The sequence below is a fragment of the Hemicordylus capensis genome, chromosome 2, assembly GCF_027244095.1.
Source record: "Hemicordylus capensis ecotype Gifberg chromosome 2, rHemCap1.1.pri, whole genome shotgun sequence".
Classification (NCBI taxonomy): domain Eukaryota; kingdom Metazoa; phylum Chordata; class Lepidosauria; order Squamata; family Cordylidae; genus Hemicordylus; species Hemicordylus capensis.
Window position 1 is genome coordinate 184,042,989 of NC_069658.1, and position 20,845 is coordinate 184,063,833.

Consider the following 20,845-nt stretch of genomic DNA (forward strand, 5'->3'; position numbering starts at 1 on the left):
CAGCTATGTCAGAAAGTCTTGTTTGGTTCTCTCTCTGATGCTCCACTGGGGCTCTGCAGGAAGCGCGACAGAGTGGGGGCTAACAGAAAGGCGTATTCTGGGTCTCTGCAGTCATTCTATGGCCTATGCTGCTATCACTGCTCAGGAATCTGGGTCCAAAACAATTGACATCTTGTTGTACACTCACTGCCTGTTGTTGACAGGACATCTCTGCTGCCCCCATGTTTCCGCTGCCTTGCCCTCGGCTTAACCCAGCCTCAGGGCATCGTTTCTACAATGCAGGCTTGATGGGGTGTACCAAACTGAGTTTGTGGGATATAGCATTGCTGGGTCATCAGGATGGGACGAGGAAGCCAATTGGAATGGTGGGGCATTAGCAAAGCAGGATAGAGGGACCAGTGGCTAGGAGGGACCCTGGTTCTTGCTCTGCTGTACTGCCGGTGGCATGAATGAGGCTGTTCTGCGCAACGGGCATTCATTCACCAAATCCCTTTCCCAGAAATAGACAGCCCTCTCCAAGCCTACTGTTGGTCTGCATGGGATTAAGCCAGTACAGACATAGTGCGTTGCAAATTAAGAAACAGACTCAGTTCGCTTAAAGATCCATGCAATCAATTCCTCTTTTTGGAATAATGTGTTTCAGAGTTGGATCTTGTGTATGAGCAATTCACACATTACATTTGCTTGTTCTCCTGCTTCTGAAAGTAAGGCATGTGAATCTGACTTCAAAAATCTGTAACAGAGACACTCATTCATTCACTCTCTCATAATTTTAGCCTATTCCCACCTTGCAGGTGGGTGTGACCCAATGGCTTTGGACAAAGAGCATCCTAATGATCATTAGTGCATTTTCCCCAGCATGAGCTAGACCTAAAGGGGGAGCTCAGTTCAAAACATAATACTATGAATCATTCATACACCACATTTAATATTATTTAATTTTATACTCCTGTAACAATCTTTGAGATGGATTCTTAATAGTTCCATTTTATGGATGGGAAGCTGAGGCTAGTCGACCACTCTCGGTTAGTGGGGATTTGAATCCAAGTCACTCAGGCCCACCAAGTGCTCTCTCCTTATAGCATTACACTATCTCTTGAGACTACCCTTGGTTGGTTTTTTATTCCCAGGGTTTTGAGACACAGATGTCATTTCAGCATTTGGGGTCACAGAGATTCCACCCCACCTAAAGGCTACAAGATATAGTGTAGAATCCTGGGTGGCACAGACCTAACTAAGCACATTCTTCTGCTACAGGTTATATAATCTGAAACACCTCATGGGTCCTTGTTATGTCTTTGCAATTGTGAGTATGCATTTAGAACTTCCTCTCCACAGCATGAATAATGCTGTGATAATGGGGTGGGTGTGTGCGTTTCCAGTCTTTTAATGCTATTTAACTGTTGTCATGTGTTTCTGAGTGCAAAGGATGCTGAAAGGGTCTTGTGGGTTTATTAATCCACAATGAGTGACCTTGCGTATTCACCTTAGATTTCAGGACACCTGCTTTCTGCACTTAGTCCTGAGAAGAGATTGGAGTGAAGTGGGTTGAAGGGGAGGGGTGGGGGAGAGGTGCTAGAAGGCCAAATGCTCATAAGTTCTGGGAAATGTTTTGAACATGGAGTACTCATCCAGTAATTCTGGGGGTGGAGATGGCCTTTGTCAGGAAGAGGATGGCTTGTTCCCTTTTGTAAAATGAGAGAGGTGCTTTGTTTTGTTTTTTAAAGAGAGATTCTAATTAGCATCCAGTTTTTGGAGGGCTGTGTTGGCCTTAATATTTCACAAACATTCTCTGCAGCTTGTGGGACTGGGGACCCTTTGGTATAAATTAAAATTTCTTTTTTCTGGTTCTGAATAGAAACTGAATAGGGACTCAGGAACCTCATATGGAAAATGGAACCTCACTGGCTTAAGTAGTTTTGGCAAGAACTAATCTGCCTACTTTCCCTTCATTATCCCTAGAATGACTAAATTTGGTCCAAATTGGTTAGGCAGTTCACAGGGTAGCCAACTTGCACCTCAAATGTTCATGCGTCCACCATCTTGAATTGGGGTGGATGACATCATCACAAACTATGCCTTTTAGGTGTCCTTGTGTGTCCCTACAGCTGTAGCAAATTTGGTTCAAATCAGTTAGGCGGTTCACAAATTCATCCAGTTATGCCTCAAACATCTATGCATCCGCCATCTTGAATTGGGGTGGATGGCATCATTACCAACTACACTATTGAGGTGTCCCTATGTCTCATTCACTACAACTGTACCAAATTTGGTCCAAATCGGTTAGATGGTTTACAAGTTAGCCAACTTGAGCCTCAACTGTTTATGCTCCCACCATCATGAACTGGGGTGGATGACATCATCACAAACTATGCCTTTGAGGTGTCCCTACAGTTATACCTGATTTGGTTCATATTGGTCCAGGCATTTTGAAGTTGATAGGGGTGGGGGGGACACACACACATAGACTCACGGACACACACAGAATGCCAGCTGATCTCATAATCTTAGGCTAAAAAAGGTTAGAGCTGTATTCTTAGGTACAGACACCAAAAGTAGGAGGCTGTAGCAATGATAGGGCCGGGTTGGAATGCCTGACTGCTCCACCAAATCACATGGGGAATCCCCCCCACCCCCACAAAACCTGGTGCACTGTCCGAATGCTGTGTAATCATGTGGTGAGATGAAATGTCCAAAACCTCATGATTTAAATACTACTTTAAAGTAGCATTTAATGTGCATGCTATGGGGCAGTTTGGACACTTTGCTCCTCCACATGATTATGTGGCAGAAGGATAGTGTGTGTGTGTGTGTGGAGTATATGCACATGCGTGGCTCATCACACATTTGGGCAGCAGTGTCATGTTAACCAGTGGAGAACAGGTCATGTAGTAGATAACCAGATGGGGAAAAACAGATTGCAGGACTGGTTAAGGTATGTGGAAGAGGAAGTTTTCATGGGTGCAGTTTTTCTCTGCATGGCAAGCTGCGCTTACCAACCCTCCCTCTCCTAAGACACAAAAGCCCTGTGATGCTTCTTTGCATCTGGTCACGGCTGCAGGGTAATCAGTGATGTGGTGAGGATCCAAAGGGGTGGGGAAGCCCCAGGTATGCCAACTTGAGCTCTTGGGATGTTGAGTGGAATACAAATCTGGTCCTCATAATCATCATTTGAGAGGCTGAGGATTTGATGGGTTTTCTGATGAGAATGGAGGGCTGCTGATAAAACCCAGGAGGGGGCAATCCCAGGATGGAAATTATAGGGGGTTGTCTCCTGATTAAGGGGCATTGTTCCTTCCTCCCCCTCCCTAGAACTGCCTCTTTTCCCCTGATAAATATTTTTCTCTCTTGTTGGGATTTGCATGATTTCTTTTGCAAATGAGGCCAAGAGAGGCAGAGATTGTTAACCCCTCAGCCTCAAAAGTGAAGATCAAATCTCCCTTCCTATCCAGCCTCGAGGCCCTTACTGCTCTGCTCTGTTGCTTTTGTTCAGAGAACCAGTGGGAGGATTAGGGAAGTGGGTGTCGAGAATCGTAGCACTGTATTCCTGATTCTGGGGAAAGAGTGATGTCGAGTGGTTAGAGGAGGTTGGGAGAGAAGTGAGTTCTCCTGGGCTTTATTCTCCTGTGAACTGTAAAGATCCTACCTTCCTGCCTCCTCCTCACCCTCCTTACCCTTTGTGTGTATTTCAGTGGGCAAAATCCTTAAGGCCTGTTTAGCTTATCTTTGCCCATGGTTGTCATGGAGACCACAGATTGGCACTGTCCTGTAGGGTAGGGGTGGGGAGAGGGTGGTTTTCTGAGCGGAGATATACACATACTCTATGACCTGAAGTGTGCTGGGAAGTATGCTGCAAAACCAACACCCACAAACACACAAAACCAAACCAACCCAGCGTACCTGTGCAGCAATTGACCCAACAGTCTGAAGAGTAGTGACTGCTGAACTGCACAGTATGCAAAACAAAGAGGGTGTGGTCTGACAGGGACCCAGGCACACAATCACATGCCACACACCCCACAATACCCATTTCTGAAAGCACTGTAGATTCTGAAAATATCCCCAGGAGGCACAGTGAGGCAGCCCCCTCAGGCAGCAGGAGCTGGTGCTTTAATAAGCACCTGCTGTTCAAGGTGGAAGAGTAGGAAATAGAGCAGATGGGGTCGTAGCTCAGTGGCAGATTCAAGGCCCCAGATTCAATCCCGGGCATCTCCATGTTGGGCTTGAGAGGGCATCTGGAAAGTTGCTGCTAGTCAGTGTGGACAATGCTGACCTAGATGGACCATACCATACCATACCATACCATACCATACCATACCATACCATACCATACCATATTCTTCCAAATTCAATTTTTATTAATTTTTAACAATAGTAACCATTAACAATAATAATAAACACAAATGGACTTCCCGCGCACCTCCCTTCGTGAAACAACAACTATAAAGTTTACCCTTATTATAAGATTAATAAAAAACACAAATTTAAACCTTTAGCATAAAAAAGAACCATTAATCTACCCAACCTGCATTTCAAATTTCAAATCCTGCTGTAAGATCAATAGTAGGAAAATAATTTTTTAAATACAACAAAAAAGGTCTCCAGTCTTCCTTGAAACGTTCTAGGCTTTGATCTCTTATCAATGTTGTAAGTTTTGCCATCTCTGCATATTCCAAAGTTTTTTATCAACCAGTCTTCTTTTGAAGGCAGTTCATTACTCTTCCATTTCTGTGCATATATTATTCTGGCCGCCGTAGATGCATACATGAAAAAAATTAAGTTATTTGTAGAAATCACTCCGTGTGTTATTCCTAGCAGGAAGGATTCTGGCTTCTTAGGAAATGTCACTTTGAATATTTTCATACCATACCATATTCATGTACAATACAGCTTCATGTATGAGCCCAATCCACCAGGACCTTCTCCTGTTCAAGCCCAATGGAAATGAATGGGCGAACAATTATGGTGCTAATGTTCAGTTCAATGGGACTAAGTTGCGCAGAACTACTTCCCAATGGATTGGGCCCTAAGTGAAGCTGTGTGGAAGAGGACTGCCATTTAGATCTCCTGGCCCAAATGTCTTGAGCCATCCTGACGAATCTCCTAGTTTCTCACTGTAGCATGCAAAATATATTCTAGGAAAACATGCAATTCCAGTAATAGTTCCTGGCATTCAAAAGTTTGCACAAAGTATACAAAGGCAAGCCATTGTGGACTACGGTTAAACAGTGGTGTTCCAAAGCCCACCTTTGCCTGGGACAGCCACAGTCTTTCAATCTCTGTGAGATGTGGATCACAGTGACCTCACTGAGTTTAGTTTTGAGGATAAATACGCAGCATTGATGTCTCTCTTTAGAGAGTTCAAAGTGCTTTCTTGATGATCCTTGCAACAACCCTTTAAGAGAGGTCTGTTGAACTGACCATATATTACAGATGGAGGGTTGAAGGCTGAAATGGTTTGCCTAAGGCAGGGCTGCTCAACTTTGGCCCTCCTGCAGATATTGGCCTACAACTCCCATAATCCCTGGATATTGGCCACTGTGGCTGGGGATTATGGGAGTTGTAGTCCAAAAACACCTGGGGGGCCTAAGATGAGCAGCCCTGGCCTAAGACCTACCTAGTAAATACATGGTGGAGGTAAGATGTTTAGATTGTGAGCCCTTTGGGAATGGAGAACTATTCTCTTATTCTTTTTCTATATACATATATTCTATGTAGATGTTTATTTATATACCACTTTGTGAGATTGTGAGCCCTTTGGGAATGGAGTACTATTCTCTTATTCTTTTTCTATATACATATATTCTGTGTAGATGTTTATTTATATACCACTTTGTGAGATTGTGAGCCCTTTGGGAATGGAGAACTATTCTCTTATTCTTTTTCTATATACATATATTCTATGTTGATGTTTATTTATATACCACTTTGATAACCTTTTTGTGCTGAAAAGTGGTATATAAATACTATAAATAATACTAACAACAGCAGCAGCAGCAGCCAGGGGCTTCCTCACAGTTCAGTCACTTAGCCATTACACTACACCAGGCCTGCTAAACTTTGGCCCTCCTGCAGATGTTGGCCTACAGCTCCCATAATCCCTGGCTATTGGCCACTGTGGCTGGGGATTCTGGGAGTCCAAAAACAGCTGGGGGGCCTAAGTTGAGCAGGCCTGCACTACACTAATATGGTTAGGGCTGCTGCCCTCAACTTATGAGGGAGGAAGTTCCTTTTAACTCAGTGGAACTTGTTTCCAAGTAAACCCTTTCAGTATCAGGTTGCGGTCCTACGCACTCTTGGGAAGAAGCTCCATGGAAATCAGCAAACTCATTATTTTTGAGTAAATGGGCCCTTTCTCATGATCGCCAAGAAAGGACTTGAGGGAGGATGGGGAGGAAGGCTGCTTGCACTTACCTCCCCGCAGAGGACCAAGCAGGCCATCTTCAGCATGCCTCCTGTGGGCCCACACGGGCAGCCCTGCTTAGAGCTTCACGGAGCAGGGCAGAGGGATCCGGGGCCAGGGCGCTTTCCAGATCAGCCTCTCAAAATCAGCTGAATGAATGAATGAATGAATGAATGAAAAATGCCTCGTTCAAGCAAATCACAGTCAAAACGTAAAACCTGCAGGGGGGAGCAGACTCATGAAAAAGAACAACCTGGAAAAACAACACCTTTTTTACGCAGGATAAACAACATCATAGCACTAAATCACAGTGATTAAATTTGAAATAAGGCATCCGACATAAGAACGGCACCCTGCGGTCAGCGTCGGGACTGCGGTGCCACAACACAGGAAGTGTGGAAGCACACTTCAGAGATATGTCCTGACCCCGTTTTAGGGTCTAATCTGGAAAGCGCCCAGAACTTGTTGTTCCGGCCTTTGGGCATACCACAATACAACATGGGGTGCTCTGTGGGCCTGTCTCTGTGACTCCTCAGGCTGCCTCTCTGTCTCCTCAGGCTCCAAGGAGACACACGATACCTGGTAGACTGCGGGTTCACCCTTTGTATCAGCTAGCAGCCCAGTTTATTAAGAGGGTTAGGCAGGCGGGGAGTGGAGAGATCTACGAGGATCCCACTGCTTCTCACGACCAGCCTAAGCCCTGCCAGGCAGGGTAAGGCTTGTCATGGGAACAGCCTCAAAATGTTTAGGATTGTACTGTCCAGCCACAATCCTGTGTCATAATAGCATGGATTGGATTGGGATGGAAAGATCATAAACAGGGCTTTGTAATGGGGAGCGTGAAGCAGGAGCAGTGAAGGAGGGCCGTGCAGAATGGGGAGGAAGGTTACATTAATCTGGGGAAAATACCTCAATTTCCAGGACTCTCTCTGCTAGGATATGGCCTGCTCAGTCTTGAACACAATAGAAAGAATGCCTCTGAGAATGGGTTAAGCACCTGTCACACACTAGCAGCAGCCAGCCCCACACACCTAGGATCCCAAAGCAGAGGGCATGACCTCCAGTGTAACTTGAACCCTGGCTCCTCTCATTTTAGAAATGGGGTACTGGACATTTTGATTTGTAGTTGGTGGATGTTAAGAGGCAGAGCTGTGCTGAGAATTAAACATTGGATGTGGGCCTGCATTTGGCTTTGGGCAGGTTCTTGGGCAACATCCAGACTAATTAGTCATGACTAAGCACAATTGAAATCAATGGAATAAGTTAGTCATGACTAATTTAATTCCCTTTATTTTCAGTGGAACTTAATCTGGAGATTGTCCGCTATTTCCAAGCCTTGGTTGCTGAACTGTAAAATGGAATTGATAGAATCCTGCCTCACTGGGTTGTTTTGCAGACAGATGCAGATTTTTAAAACTCATGAAAAGGGCTGCCTAGGCCTTTTATAACAACAGATTGCTATGACTGAACAGTGAACGTTATAATACTATAGAGCTTGACGTGGTGCTGTTGGTTCTGAAAGTGGGAAAGAGGAAAGGTGGCCTCTTTCCTCTTGAAACATCCCAGTAGAGCAGGCCTACACAACATAAGGCCGAGGGGCCAGATCTTTTGCTGGCCATGGGAAGGAAAGCCCTGCAGCCACAGTAGAAGCCATAAAGAGCACTTGGCTTGACCTATGACAAACAGCAGGAGCTCAGTGCATTTGTCCACTTGAGACCAGATGTTCCTCACCCACCTTGCTGGTCCTGCCCTTGTACCAAAGCCCACTAACACCATCCCTCATCCCCCTTTCTCCCTGACTCCAACCCTCTGCCCCCTTACTAATTTTAGTGTAATTAATGTGCTGAAAGTTGACCTTGGCCCCTGTACACCAAGTCATGGTCATTTCCCGCCCACCATGACATTTGAGTTGTGCACCCCTGCAATAGAGCATGGGAAGGAGAGCTTCTTAACCTCATGGAACACATCCCCCCCCACCACCGATACTTACTATAATAGTTTAGGGACTTAAATCGGCCAATTCCCTCTCTTTCTCTCTCTTCCCCTGGCAAGCATATTCCTTTAAAAACAAAACAAAAATCTAATTGACAGCCTGGTTCAAGAGCCCTAGTGTTCTGTAGATCATGGAACCTTAAGGTCCCAGAAGTCACAGGGCCACTTAAAAACAAGAACTACTACTACTACTACTATTACTACTACTATTACTTTAATTTACAGATGTAAATAGAGTAGAGGTCTCCTGAGTATGTAGGAACCACTACTTTATTTTTGCCTGGCCTCGTTTTGTTTCTAAACGGAGAGGTGCTCAGCTACCTGAGTTCACTGTTAAAAGAAATGATGATGGTGATATGTTTATAACAACAACCTTGTCTCTAGTCTGGTTGGACTGTTGGGATGGAATTTATAGATGTGAAAGAAAACCCAGGTCTATGTATACTAAACGTCTGCAGTGCTTACAGTGCATTTTCACCTTAATACATGAGATTGCACCTTGTACAGCATGTTTCCCAGTTACTAATGTGGATAACAGTCTCCACTTCTACTTCTCCATGCAATCAAAGGCCAGCAAAAAGCAAAAGGCGCAGGGACCCAGATCCCCACCTTTTTACTACTGTGATTGTGAGAAAAACACTACAGTTAGATGAGCTGAGAGATAACTAATCTTTATTAAATTGATTCCTGGCACATGGTGTGGGACAGCAAAGGGCTGAAGTGTTAACAAACGCTCAGCTGTCAGTGCTGGGGAGAGAGAAACTAGTGAAAGACAGGCTCCTCAGAATGTGGGTGAGGAGAGAAGAGTTTGGCCCCTCCTTAGAGTTTCTGACCCCCATCCTCCCTGCTCCCTTCATGACTGCTGTGAGCTGAGCAGCTTCTAATCCCTCTGGCCTTTCACTTTCCTACTAAATGATGAAGCCACAGATAAATCTCTAAATGAAAGCGCAAGATACCCAGTTAATTCCAAAGGATTGAAGGGGCTCCATTTGGTGGATATTAGACAGATGAAATGCTATGTACGTCCCCTAGAGGGCGTTAGGCCAGATTGCATACTGGCTGGTTTCAAGAGGGTCTGGAAACGGGATACATCCCACCCTCTTTGGGGCCGTAGCTCTAGTTGGGGGAAGCAGATTTCCATCTTCTTGAAGAGGCTTAGCTCCTCTTTAAACCCATTTTGGGGTGAAGACATGCTGGCTTGGATAGGGGGCAGTGATTGGTTAAAAGGCTTTTTTCCCTCCCCTCTAGGGAATATTTGTATCCATGAAGATTGTATAGATGACAAAAGGAGACTGATTAAAAAACAGGTCTGTGAGCGTTTAATCTGTAAATGAATCAACTCAAGCTTTAGCTGATTAACCAGTTGGGGCAAATTTTAATCCGTGGAGCTGAGAATAAAAGGCTCACGACGATACTTTTTGGAGGCTATTTTGACCCTGTTGTATTACTGTAATGAAATGAAATAAAGATGGCGTCTCCTTCTAACAAATTGTTAAATTGGACTTATGAAGCTGCCTTAGCCAGAGCACTGGTCCATTAAGCCCAATGCTTTCTACTTTTGAAGGGCACCAGCTTCCCGTAATTCATTCTCAGCTCTGCTACCTGAAACGTTTTAACTAGAAATGCCCAGGAGCAGAACCTGAGGTTTTCTACTTACAAATTGCATGTTCTACTACTGAGCTATGAGCCCTCCTCTAACTAACACTCTACATTTCCTTCGTTATCTCAAAAAGATACTTTTTGAGGCGCTGGCAATATTTTGGCAATATGAATAATCAATTAATCCATGAGTAGGTTGACAGGCAGATGATTTATCAATTAACTGAAAACTCGTTAATTAGTTGATAGACCTAGCTAAAAGGATATTTTCCTCTGGGAGAAGCTGGCTCTGTTGTGGTCTTGACGCGAAGATGGTGAAAGTCTTCGGAGTTCACAAAGAGGTCTCCCCCTATATATGGGGAGAAGCTGTCACAGCATACATGGGACTGAAGCTTAGCTGGGGGCCTGTTTATAGCCCCCTATGCAAAATTCCCTGCTTCTTTGAGTAGGGCCTGTCATTGAATCCCCCTCCTCCCTTCAGCCCAGCCTGTTCCCAGCGCCTGTTAAGGGGGCTTTTGACAAGGCCTGTCACCTAGTTCATTAATTCTCCTGCTTCCAGGATGTTTGTTTTGCCAAGGGAGAGGAAATATGAAAAGGTTAAAAGAAGAAGAGGGCTTAGAGTGCAAGCCAGGGGTGGGGGCTGTGTCAAGCGGAGTGGGGAAAAGGTGAGGTGGGGGAGAAGAGGCTGTGTGTGTGTGTGTGTGTGTGTGTGTGTGTGTGATGTGAATGGGAGACTAGGCCCGGACAGATGGGTGGGCTGGGATCAGAGGTGCACCTAGGTAATTTTGGAGCCTGGAACTAAACTAAAGGCCTTTGGAGCCCCCCACCCCACCCCACCCCATCCCGGGTACAAATTAAGCATCATCATGCTCAGCCCGGCAACCACACCATCCAGGACAGACTAAAGAAGATGTGGGGGCCCCCAAGGGCTGTGGAGGCCCTAGACTTCGGCCCCGAGGTCCAGGGGTAAGAGCGCCTCTGGCTGGGACTGAAGTGCATGTGTGAGGTTTGTGTGTGCACGTGTGAGGTTTGCATTGTATGTATGTGGGTACATCGAATAATATCAAGGTGGTCCAAGAAATGTTGCTGTCTGAGGAAGAAAAGCCAGTTGGCACTCCACCTGACTAATTACAGTGGGCTACAATCCGCATGAAAGTTCTCCAGCCCAGGCCCTCATGGAAATGAATAGGAGCTACGCAAGAGCATGGCAGATGCTCTTCCACAGCTCCCGTTCGTTGCAATGAGGCCTGCCCAGGAGAACTTCCCAGGGGATTGTGTCCCGTGGGTCAGATCTCTCTCTCTCTCTCACTCCATTGCCCTAAATGGCACCCCAAATCCTGTCTCACCTTGCCTCATGATAGGATCATTTCTGCACATTATGCCTTCTGAGTGAATAGGCCTCTGACCATCATCTGCATACCCTGACTGTGGAAATGCTGATCAATCTGGAGCAATTTAGGCTGAGGCACTTGGGCTGTCAAGGGTGGTTGTTCCGTGCGTGAGCATGCACTTGTGTATATTAGTTGTCCTTCTGGTGAATGGGTTCTTCCTTGCTCTCTGGAGCCATCTGCCACAGGGCAGAGTGATAGGCTCAAAGGGGAGGTATCCACTGTTGATGCCCAGGATGCTGCCAAACTCAGTTAGCCACTCTGGTCGGCAGGATTCCTGCCACCAGAGCATCTGTGTACAAAACTGAGGAGCCAGCTGCAGCCTCACATGCTTGCTGTGAATGGCTGCTGAGGGGAGATCTGGTTGACTGGAGCCTAAGGCGGGGGCTTGGGCTACAAACCTCCTCATCTCCAAGTTCTATCCCACTAAGTGCAGATTGTTTTTCTTCTCTGAATTCAAGAGAGCTAGAAACATGCTTGTTTCAAACAAATGAATGATGAAAACTGGGATTTTTCAGAGCTGTATTGAAATATTTCTGCATATTTTAGGATATTTTTTGTCCCCTTACTCTGATTGTCTGTTGATCTCTCTCTCTTTCTCTCAATCAATCTCTCTCTCTCTCTCTCTCTCTCTCTCTCTCTCTTCAGATTGGTTGGTTGTGATGGATATTTTCATAGCAAGGAGGCACACAGAGCTGGTAGAGTGACAACGTGTGTGAAGACTTCAGAGGCAGGCTATATTGAGACCCAGCATAGTGTAGTGGCTAAGAGAATGAGGCCAGGAAGTTCCTGGTTCAAATTTGACCCCAGCCATGAATTCACTAGTTAGGCTTTGGCACGCTGCTATACTCCTCAACCCACAAGCCTCCTGCTGTCCGTTACATGAGAATAATAATACTGCGTATAATACTGCCCTACCCTCAAAGGTTGTTGTAAGAATTACTGCCTCCACCACAAGCCCGGCTTTCAAACCTGGCCCTCTAACCAGGGTTAGAGGGCGCGAGCGTGGCCTCAAGCCCAGGGCCAGGGTTTTGTGTGTGCGTGGGCTGCTTGCCGCCCAAGCACACCCAGAGTCAGGTGCCTAGAGTGCCTGGCTCATGGGGGAATCCCCCAATGCACTGCATTACTCACGCGGTGCATTTTGGGCTTCCTGGAGGCTGGTACTTGTTTTTCTGGCCTCCAGTGATCCACGCTCCTTGGAAAAGCACCGATCATGTGGGCATGCACCGGCGCACTGAAGAGCAGCAGTACAATCATCTGGGGAGAAGGTAGGTTCAACCCTGCCTTGAGCCCCTGCCCAACCAACCGGTCGTGAGGATGTCCTTAATGAATGTTAATGGCTGTAGGTTCAGGATTGACCCAAGAAAGTACTTCTTCATACAACACATAACTATTTTACAGAACACTACTACAAGAGCTGGTGATAGGCCCTAGTTTAATTGGCTCTTCAACAGGGATTATATTCATGGAGGAAGGTCTATCAGTGGCTGTTAGGCATGGATGGTAGCTAAAATGTGGAACCTCCATGACAAAAGGCAGCAGACTTCTGTTTACCAGATGCTGTAAACAAGTATTGGGGGTAGGGTTAGCAACAGTCCCTTATTAGCAGGGATGTCCCTTATTTCAGCCTCAAATTGTCTGTCTTTTATGAGATGCCATTTGTCCCTTGTTTTCAGTACTGGGAAGAACCTAAGGCTCAGATCAAACCAGTTATTTTCATTAATAATGAAATAATTAATGAGTTTTTCCTTTCTCATCTTTCCTTTCTCCCTCTCTACCAGAGTACCCTGTCGTTCTGGTGGGCTGCAGGCTTAGGGTTGCCAACAGTGTCCCCAACATGGGACATTAACACAAACATTAATATTAACGGCTATCAATTATAGGCTACTTTAGCATTATCCAGGTATCAGGATCATGAAAATCATTCAAGCGATGACTATTAGATAGTGCTCATGTGTGGAACCTATTTTTACTGCCTAACCATGGTTCTCTTTCTAGAAAACAAATTTACGTCACACCGAGTTTGGCTATGGTTATGTTAATAAGCAGAGGAGAAGCAATCTAAGTTGTAACTTATACTGTAGTTTAAGTTGGGCGTTTAAGTTGAAAGTGGTAAAAACACGAACAGCACTCAGGCTTCCAGTGACTCCCTATGCCTCGTGTCCCCCATGTGGGCAATGAGATGTTGGCAACCCCAGCTGGGAGTGGCCTTCACTCACATGGCCTGCTTGTGGGCTTCCCAGAGGCCTCTGCCTGGCTACTGTTGGCAGCTGGCTGGTCAGCTGTATGTTCTGATTCAACAGGGCTCACCTCATGTGCTTGGCTATCACTTTTTGTCTTTCCTCAGAGGTTAGAGTGAACTGAGAGCTCTCTTCCCGTCTGACATTTCCAGCACACCACTTGAGAAACTGTAGGTGTATCTCCTGCAGTGTCCAATCTTCGCGCTTCCTTGGGCTAAGTAAGCATCCCCTTCATCAGCCTCGGCTCCTGTGATTTGCAAGGACAATGATCAGAAGCATCTCTCTTTTCCCCAGCTTCTGATTCCTTTTCTTCCCTCCCCCCACCCGCTTTATTTACACTGCCTTGACCTTCCTTGGCAGTATAATCAGAATCATGGCCTGTCCCCTGTGGGGGATCCCCCTCCCACCCCCCAGCCATGGCTGACAGGTTGCCATCTCCCTTCCCCCTCCCCTCTTAAATAATTCAGCTCCCTATAGCTGCTCCTTGGCTCCATCTGCATCCCGGCTGCTGTTCGCTGGGCCCCTGCCGTGCTAACAACATAAGCCCCTCACTTGGTAATTGCCAGATGAATAGAGGAAGACGGGAGACACCGGAGGAAAATGGGGGGTAGCCATCAGGGGGGACTTGGTGGAGGAATGTGTAGGGTCCATGCACAGTATTCCCCCGCCCCCCGCTTAATGGAATCCAGAAGAACCACCACTCTCTGGTTTTATACACACAGTGAGTGCATACCGACAACCATTGGCCAAGGGGTCATTTTTACCACAGTATGCATGTCACCGCTTTATAATCTGGCTGTCTGCGGAGGAGGGAATGTTCCCATACCTCCGTGCCTGATCTGAACTGAGCAAGTAGAGGAGTTGTACAGCTCTCAGCAGGGTGGAGTCATTGCTCAGTGGTAGGACACGTGTTTTGCATACAGAAGGTCGCAGGTTCAAGCTCTGGCGTCTCCGAATAGGGCTGGGATTCTGGGAATTCGACTCCCACTTGAAACCTTAGAGTGCCACTGTCTGTCAGCATGGACAGTATTGAACTAAATGGACCAAAGATCTGACTCTGTATAAGACAGTTTCCTATGTTCCCATATATGTTGGATGATGCAGGCGATAGGCATTGCCAGTGGCTACATATCCACTGCAGTAAGTTGTCATCTGCTAGGAATGAGCGAGGCCTCACTTGGTTCCACTCCAGAAAGTTTTGGCAGAGCCTGGAATGGATTGATTAGCTCCTGACAAAACAATGGGTTGTAGAATCTGGAATGGACCCCATAATGCAGTCTAGGCACGCACAGTGGGGCTTAGCAGTCAATGTCCTGAGGACTGTCTCTATGTGCTCTGAGGAATCCGTAACAGGAAGGAGTTGATGTTGCCAATAACTTGCTTTGCTGGTCATCGTTATGTGTACAAAGTGAGGCCTAACACATTCAGGGGATGTACCTAGGATGTATGGGGGCTTCACTTCTCATGATCTGAGGCTTCTGGCTTGGAGAGTTGGATAAATGACATTGGCCTGTCACCATTCTGAGCATGCATGGAGAGAGACCCTTACGGCATGGAAGCCTTTTTCTCAGTGGCAGTCATGCTGCAGGGCCTGATGCCTGCTCTTGTGGTACATGCCCTGTAAAAATGGGGAAAACCCACTTTTTAACCCCTTCAGGGGCTAGACCAAGATGCATGCTAGGGAACTGGAGGGAAAATTCCACAGTTATGAGTGAGGTTTGTCTGTCTGTTCCCAACATTCTGTCACACTCTAGTGTGGACAAGAAAAAGAACCTGAGAAGGGGCTAAGCAGGTAGGAACAGTTTTGATTCTCAGTGGTTGGGGACACCAGGTGCAGGGAGCAAGTTTAGCCCCAACCCCCGTTGGTATCCCTGCATGTATACTTTTACTTCTTCCCATATAAATGATTAGTTGCCAATTGCCATTCAGGGGAGATGAAGACAAAGCCTGCCTTCTATCCTGTGTGGACCTTGCTGTGAGGGGGTCCCACAGACACATGCTGCCCAGTGGCCCTGCACCCAAATATGTTCTCCCACTGTTCTGTCTACCAGATTCATCCCAAACCATCCTGACAGTACAAAGAAACCTGGTTCAGCACAGTCATGAAGAATGTGAGCAATACGCCAGGAAGTCCCTGGCTCAAATGTTGCCTCTTCCATGAACTCACTAGGCAATCTTAAGCTAGGGTTGCACAACTTGTGGCCCGCCAGTCACAGCTTGCCAGCCATACATAGTGGCCTGCCAAGTTTTGCCATCCCCATACAGGCTGGACTTTGCAGTGTTGCATCTAAAAGCAACAGAATTGTATCTCTCCAGCACTCCCTTGACTAGATACCTGTAGAGCAGGCCTGCTCAAATTCGGCCCTCCTGCAGATGTTGGCCTACAATTCCTATAATCTCTGGCTATTGAGCACTGTGGCTGTGGACTATGGGAATTGTAGTCCAAAAACAGCTGAGGGGCCGACGTTGAGCAGGCCTGCTATAGCGTCTCTTAATCTATTGAACACTGAGGCACTGAAGAGAGTCGTTGTACTGTATTGCAGAGAGTTTTTAACCTCGCTTATGTGCCAGAAATATTTGCTGGAGGGGCAGGAGATGTATGGAAACTGACCGTCATTATGATTATTGGTCTGGAAAGTATTCTAGCCCTCCCTTTCCATTCATCCTTCTATCTTTCCATATATAATATACATGTCTTTTTTCTCACTTCACTCTCTCTCTCCCCTCTCCCTCCACTCTCTCTACTTGCTGTCTCCCTCCATCAGCCCCCTCCCTATTCGTTCCCTTTAGTCCCCATATCATCTCCTCTTTCTTTCTTTTCCCAACTGCCTACTCCCATAAACCTTCCCCTACCCACCCCCACTTCACCCTGCCTTTCCATGACCCATCCTCCCTTGCAGAACAAAAGGGCCCCTCCCCTTTTCTTTCTGCCCTGGAAAGGCACTGCATGGGGAATTCTCCCCAGGCCAAGTTGTGTTACATTTTGCCTGCATTCCCACTTAAGGATCACCTTCTTTCTCTCACTCTCTCTATGTAATCCTGTTTTGTTTCTTTTCCTCTGGTGGGAACAGGGACTCTGGGCTAGTTGCTCACCCACTTGTACACATGGCATGTTCCTCCAACAAGTTGGAGTGAAGGATGTGGGAAATAAATAAATTCAGAGCTGCGTTAACTCCCCTCCCTCTCTCCAGTTCCTTTTTGCTGTCTGTGCTGAAGTCCTTGGGGAGAAGATGTTTTGTGGGGGAGGGGGCATCACAATTACACAGATGTTTTTTTGCTAATGGTCTCTCTCCCGCTCCCTCTCTCTCTTCTTGCAGCCACAAGTCATACTGGGCTTTGCATGCTGCTTCCTCCTCCGTTGCTGTGCCTCTGCCCAGATTTGGTGAGCGGCCCCGGCCCAAGGTGCCGGGGAAGATGACACCGGCCCATTTGCTGATACTCTGGCCGCTGGTTCTGCTTCTCTGCCATCCAGCAGCATCCATCCAGTTACCCCCAGACTGTGAGTAGTGCATGTATTGCATCTTTCCTCTAGGTGTGTTTTTGAAATGTGTGGGGTGGGATCCACAGCTGCTTGGGATCATGGCATATTTTCCAAACGTGCGGATGGGTGGCAGTACGTTCTGGCAATGCTTTGTTGTTTTTGGACTTGTGAAATAGTGCATCCTTCCCTGTGGTTGACTCTTCTCAGAGTTTGGGGGAACTAGCATGCCTTTGTCAATGTTTGTTGTTTCATCTAAACACCTTTCTCTGCATTTTCATTTTAGTTTAATCTTCTGTAATTTTGTCCCATACATCAGTGAGTTAATTTGTATGACTGGCCTCCTTCTCCTAAACCTCTTTGCCGGTGATGGTAGGTGTAGTACCACCTGAAAGAGAAGGGACAGTAGTAGCCTGTGTTAGGTGAACTTGTAACATTTAACCTGTGAGAGAACCCCACCTCAGTGTTTCTTCTACTAAAAGAGGTATGGCACTATGGTTCCCTGTGACATCAGTAGTCATTATGCCTCACCACCTCAGACCTATTTGCTTGTCTAGCAATCAACACACCTCACTCTAAAAAGAGGGACAAAGACTGTCATCTATAACAGGTTTGGGAGCAAAGGATTAAAAAGGAATGTGGAGATGAGCAACAACCAGCACAACTACTGTTTGAATTAAAGTGCAGGACTTGGGGAAGTGAGGGCATAGCAGGAGTCCCAAGGGAAGAAGAAAACATGGACCTAGGAAAGAAAGGTAGTGAAAAGCCAGCTGCAAAGGGACGTTGGGTTTTGTACTCCCCTGCCCACTCAGCTACACCTATTTTATACAGTCCCGCTGTTTGCCTGGTATCTTGCTAGTGATTAATATTGCTTCTAATTTCTATAAAACTTTCAGCGTGCAAAGAGCTTCACAGCCAATCTCTCACAGCAACTCTGTGAAGTGGATTGTCACAATTCTATTTTATGGGTAGAAACATAAGACTAAGAGACGGCATCTTGATCAAGGCTACCCAGGGTGCTGTTGGCTGTGCTAGGGGTTGTCCAGTCGAACAATCTGTCCACTTGCTTGCATTGCCACTGTTGAAGCGGTGGAGCGGTTTCTCCAAGCACCTGCTGCTTTGATTACAGTTCACCATGTTTAGGAGGCGTTATGAATCCTTCTTTCTTGCCCCTTCTCTACTGAGGCTTATGCTCATTTTGAATCTGCTTGCTTGGTTGCTGCAAAGTTGATCCTTCAAGGATTTCAGAGGTGCTTGTAGGCCAATTTCAGTACCAAGGACAGCGCATAGAGTCTAGCCCGAAAGGTAGGTAATTGTCCTTTCAGCACTCTGGAGAGGGCCCAGGTTAGGGTTTTTTTCCATTAGCATCATCCCTGATTGAGGCTTAACATGCCATGGGGAGCCTGAATCCCTGACCGAGAGGCGGAGGTGGGAAGATGAAAGATCCGTGTTTCAAATCCAAAGAGCAGGAGCACTAGCAGCTGGGCTTCTCTGGGTTTGTTGAATGAAGCTCACCTCTTCCACTATGACAGTTTCCCTTTGGAAACTATTGATCTTCTTTGGACCAAACTTGAAATGGTGATGACAGACCCATTGTTTAAATCTAGGTCCCACCCAGTCATATATAAAGTAAGACTCTTTACTGGGGCTCTTTGCTTTGGAAAAGAGGTGACTAAGGGGAGACATGATAGAGGTTTATAAAATTATGCATGGAGAGGACAGAGTGGACAGAGAGAAATTTTTCTCCCTCTCTCACAGTATTAGAACCAGGGGGTCATCCCATGAAACTGAAGGTCGGGAAATTTAGGACCGACAAGAGGAAGTATTTTTTCACACAGCGCATAATTAATATATGGAATTCTCTGCTGCAGGATGTGGTGATGGCCACCAGCTTGGATGGCTTTAGAAGGGGCTTAGACACATTTATGGAGGATAGGTCTATTGATGGCTACTAGTCTGGTGGCTGTGGGCCACCTCCAGCTTCAGAGGCACAATGCCTCTCAATATGAGTTGCAGGGGAGCAACAGCAGGAGAGATGGTATGCCCTCACCTCTTGCCTGTGGGCTCCTCAGAGGCATCTGGTGAGCCACTATGTGAAAGAGGATGCTGGACTATATAGGGCCTGATCCAGCAGTGATGTTCTTATGTTCTTATGAGGTGTATGTGGGTTGGGGGGCGGGGGAGGTGGTCCTGGAATCTGAATTTTAGAGCCAAAGTGGTGTGCAGCTACTGGGTGGAGGAGCTAAAACCTCCTTGAACCTATTGCTTCTCTCTCTGGAGCTTCTTTCCCACCAAGTGGTTTCTCTCTCTGCTGAAATAAATGTCTGGTATTGGAACTCATCTGAGGAGAAAGGTATCTCTGGGGACAGACTGTGGAAAGGTAAGCTGCAGGCAGAGGGAAGGTGCAGCTCCCTCACCCATGCCTCCTTTTGCTCTGGCACCACCTCCTGCATCATGCATGCATTTGGCAGACACAAATGTAAACAGTCTGCCTCTGTCACATCTAGTTTGGACATTGGCTAGTGCGGGCTCTCCAGCTTTTCTTGGACTACAGCTCCACTCATTCCCAGCCACAATAAGTTGTGGCTGGGAATCATGGGAGTTGCAGTTCAACAAGGGCCGGAGAGCCTCACCTGGTCATACCCGTGTCAGTGCTTTTGTGTGGGAAAAGGGATAAAGTAGGTATTTTAAAATCATGATTTCTGTAGTGCTGATTCGTGCTGTTCTCTCATTGAGCTGGGAAACCTGTGTCTAGGCTGTTCCACATTGCAGGTAGGGGTTCATGGGGGGATTCTTCACTACACAGACCCACACCCCCCACTCTAAATAGAAAAAAAAAGCATATCAGGGTGTAGGCTTCTAGTCTAGCCTGTTCCCTGACATGCTAGTTTTCTATGTGGATGGCTTTTTTTTTTTTTTTTAATGAATGAGCATTCACGCATGTGAGCCCCCTCCTGCAGATTGAAATAGTACGTCCTTCACATGATTGGATGTTGCTCCATACAAAATTAAATTTTCTGCAAATAGAAAACTGGCACATCAGGGATAAGGCTAAGCCAATGTTTCCCAATCTTTTCTATCCCGAGCCACACTTAAACCACAAAAATAAATACTGTTTTAAAAAGGGAGTCCTGCTGCCCCCAGTACAGATACACCTTTGGTGGTGGTGGTGGTGGGGTTGTTTGTTTATTTAGATTTGGCTCCAAAAGTGGGCATTTTAAACTTCCCACTTTTGGAGCTGTTTCATTCCCTAATGCACTGGAAGGGACTTGTCTTTTTCTCTGTGGAGGAAATGGTTGTGCATGAAGGAGCACTGGGTGATACAAGTCCCTACCTGTGGTCTGAAATATTGCAGATGTGAGTTTACATCATTGGTGCAAACTGGACCTCAGCCAGATGCCCTGGTTTGTGATGTGTGCGGATAGACACGTGAGGAAGCAGTAGGTGCTGAAACTGTTGGCACATGTTACTTGCACCAGTGCTGTGGAATGTGCCTCTTGAGCGAGGGTCATAAGGAGAGTAAGTGAGTAAGAGAGAGATCCCCACCTTGCATTTTGGGCCTTGCAGCGAACTGCTTTCCAGTGTGACCTTATCTCCATTTTCCTTTCTACTGTAGACTACATTTGTGGCCAGTGGGGTTTCTGTGGGAGCGGGTGGGGGGGAGGAGATGATTGTTCCTGATGATAGGTGAAGTGAATAATTGATTCAGAGGTAGAAACATCTCTGCAGAGACAGCCCAGCCTGA

At 46.5% G+C, this 20,845-nt stretch overlaps 1 protein-coding gene across 9 annotated transcripts in view; it reads left to right on the forward strand.

The window, feature by feature from the left end:
- L1CAM (L1 cell adhesion molecule) overlaps positions 1-20,845 on the forward strand; it is a 148,188-nt gene that overhangs the window by 9,284 nt on the left and 118,059 nt on the right. For 3 of the 9 annotated variants that reach the window (XM_053303072.1, XM_053303071.1, XM_053303073.1), the window contains exon 2: positions 16,940-17,121. In XM_053303072.1, the coding sequence (XP_053159047.1) occupies positions 17,037-17,121 (85 nt within the window). In that variant the 5' untranslated portion in view covers positions 16,940-17,036. Of the gene's footprint in view, positions 1-12,438; positions 12,651-16,939; positions 17,122-20,845 lie in introns of those variants that run through there. The other 6 variants (XM_053303064.1, XM_053303066.1, XM_053303067.1 and 3 more) reach the window with 4 other exon arrangements.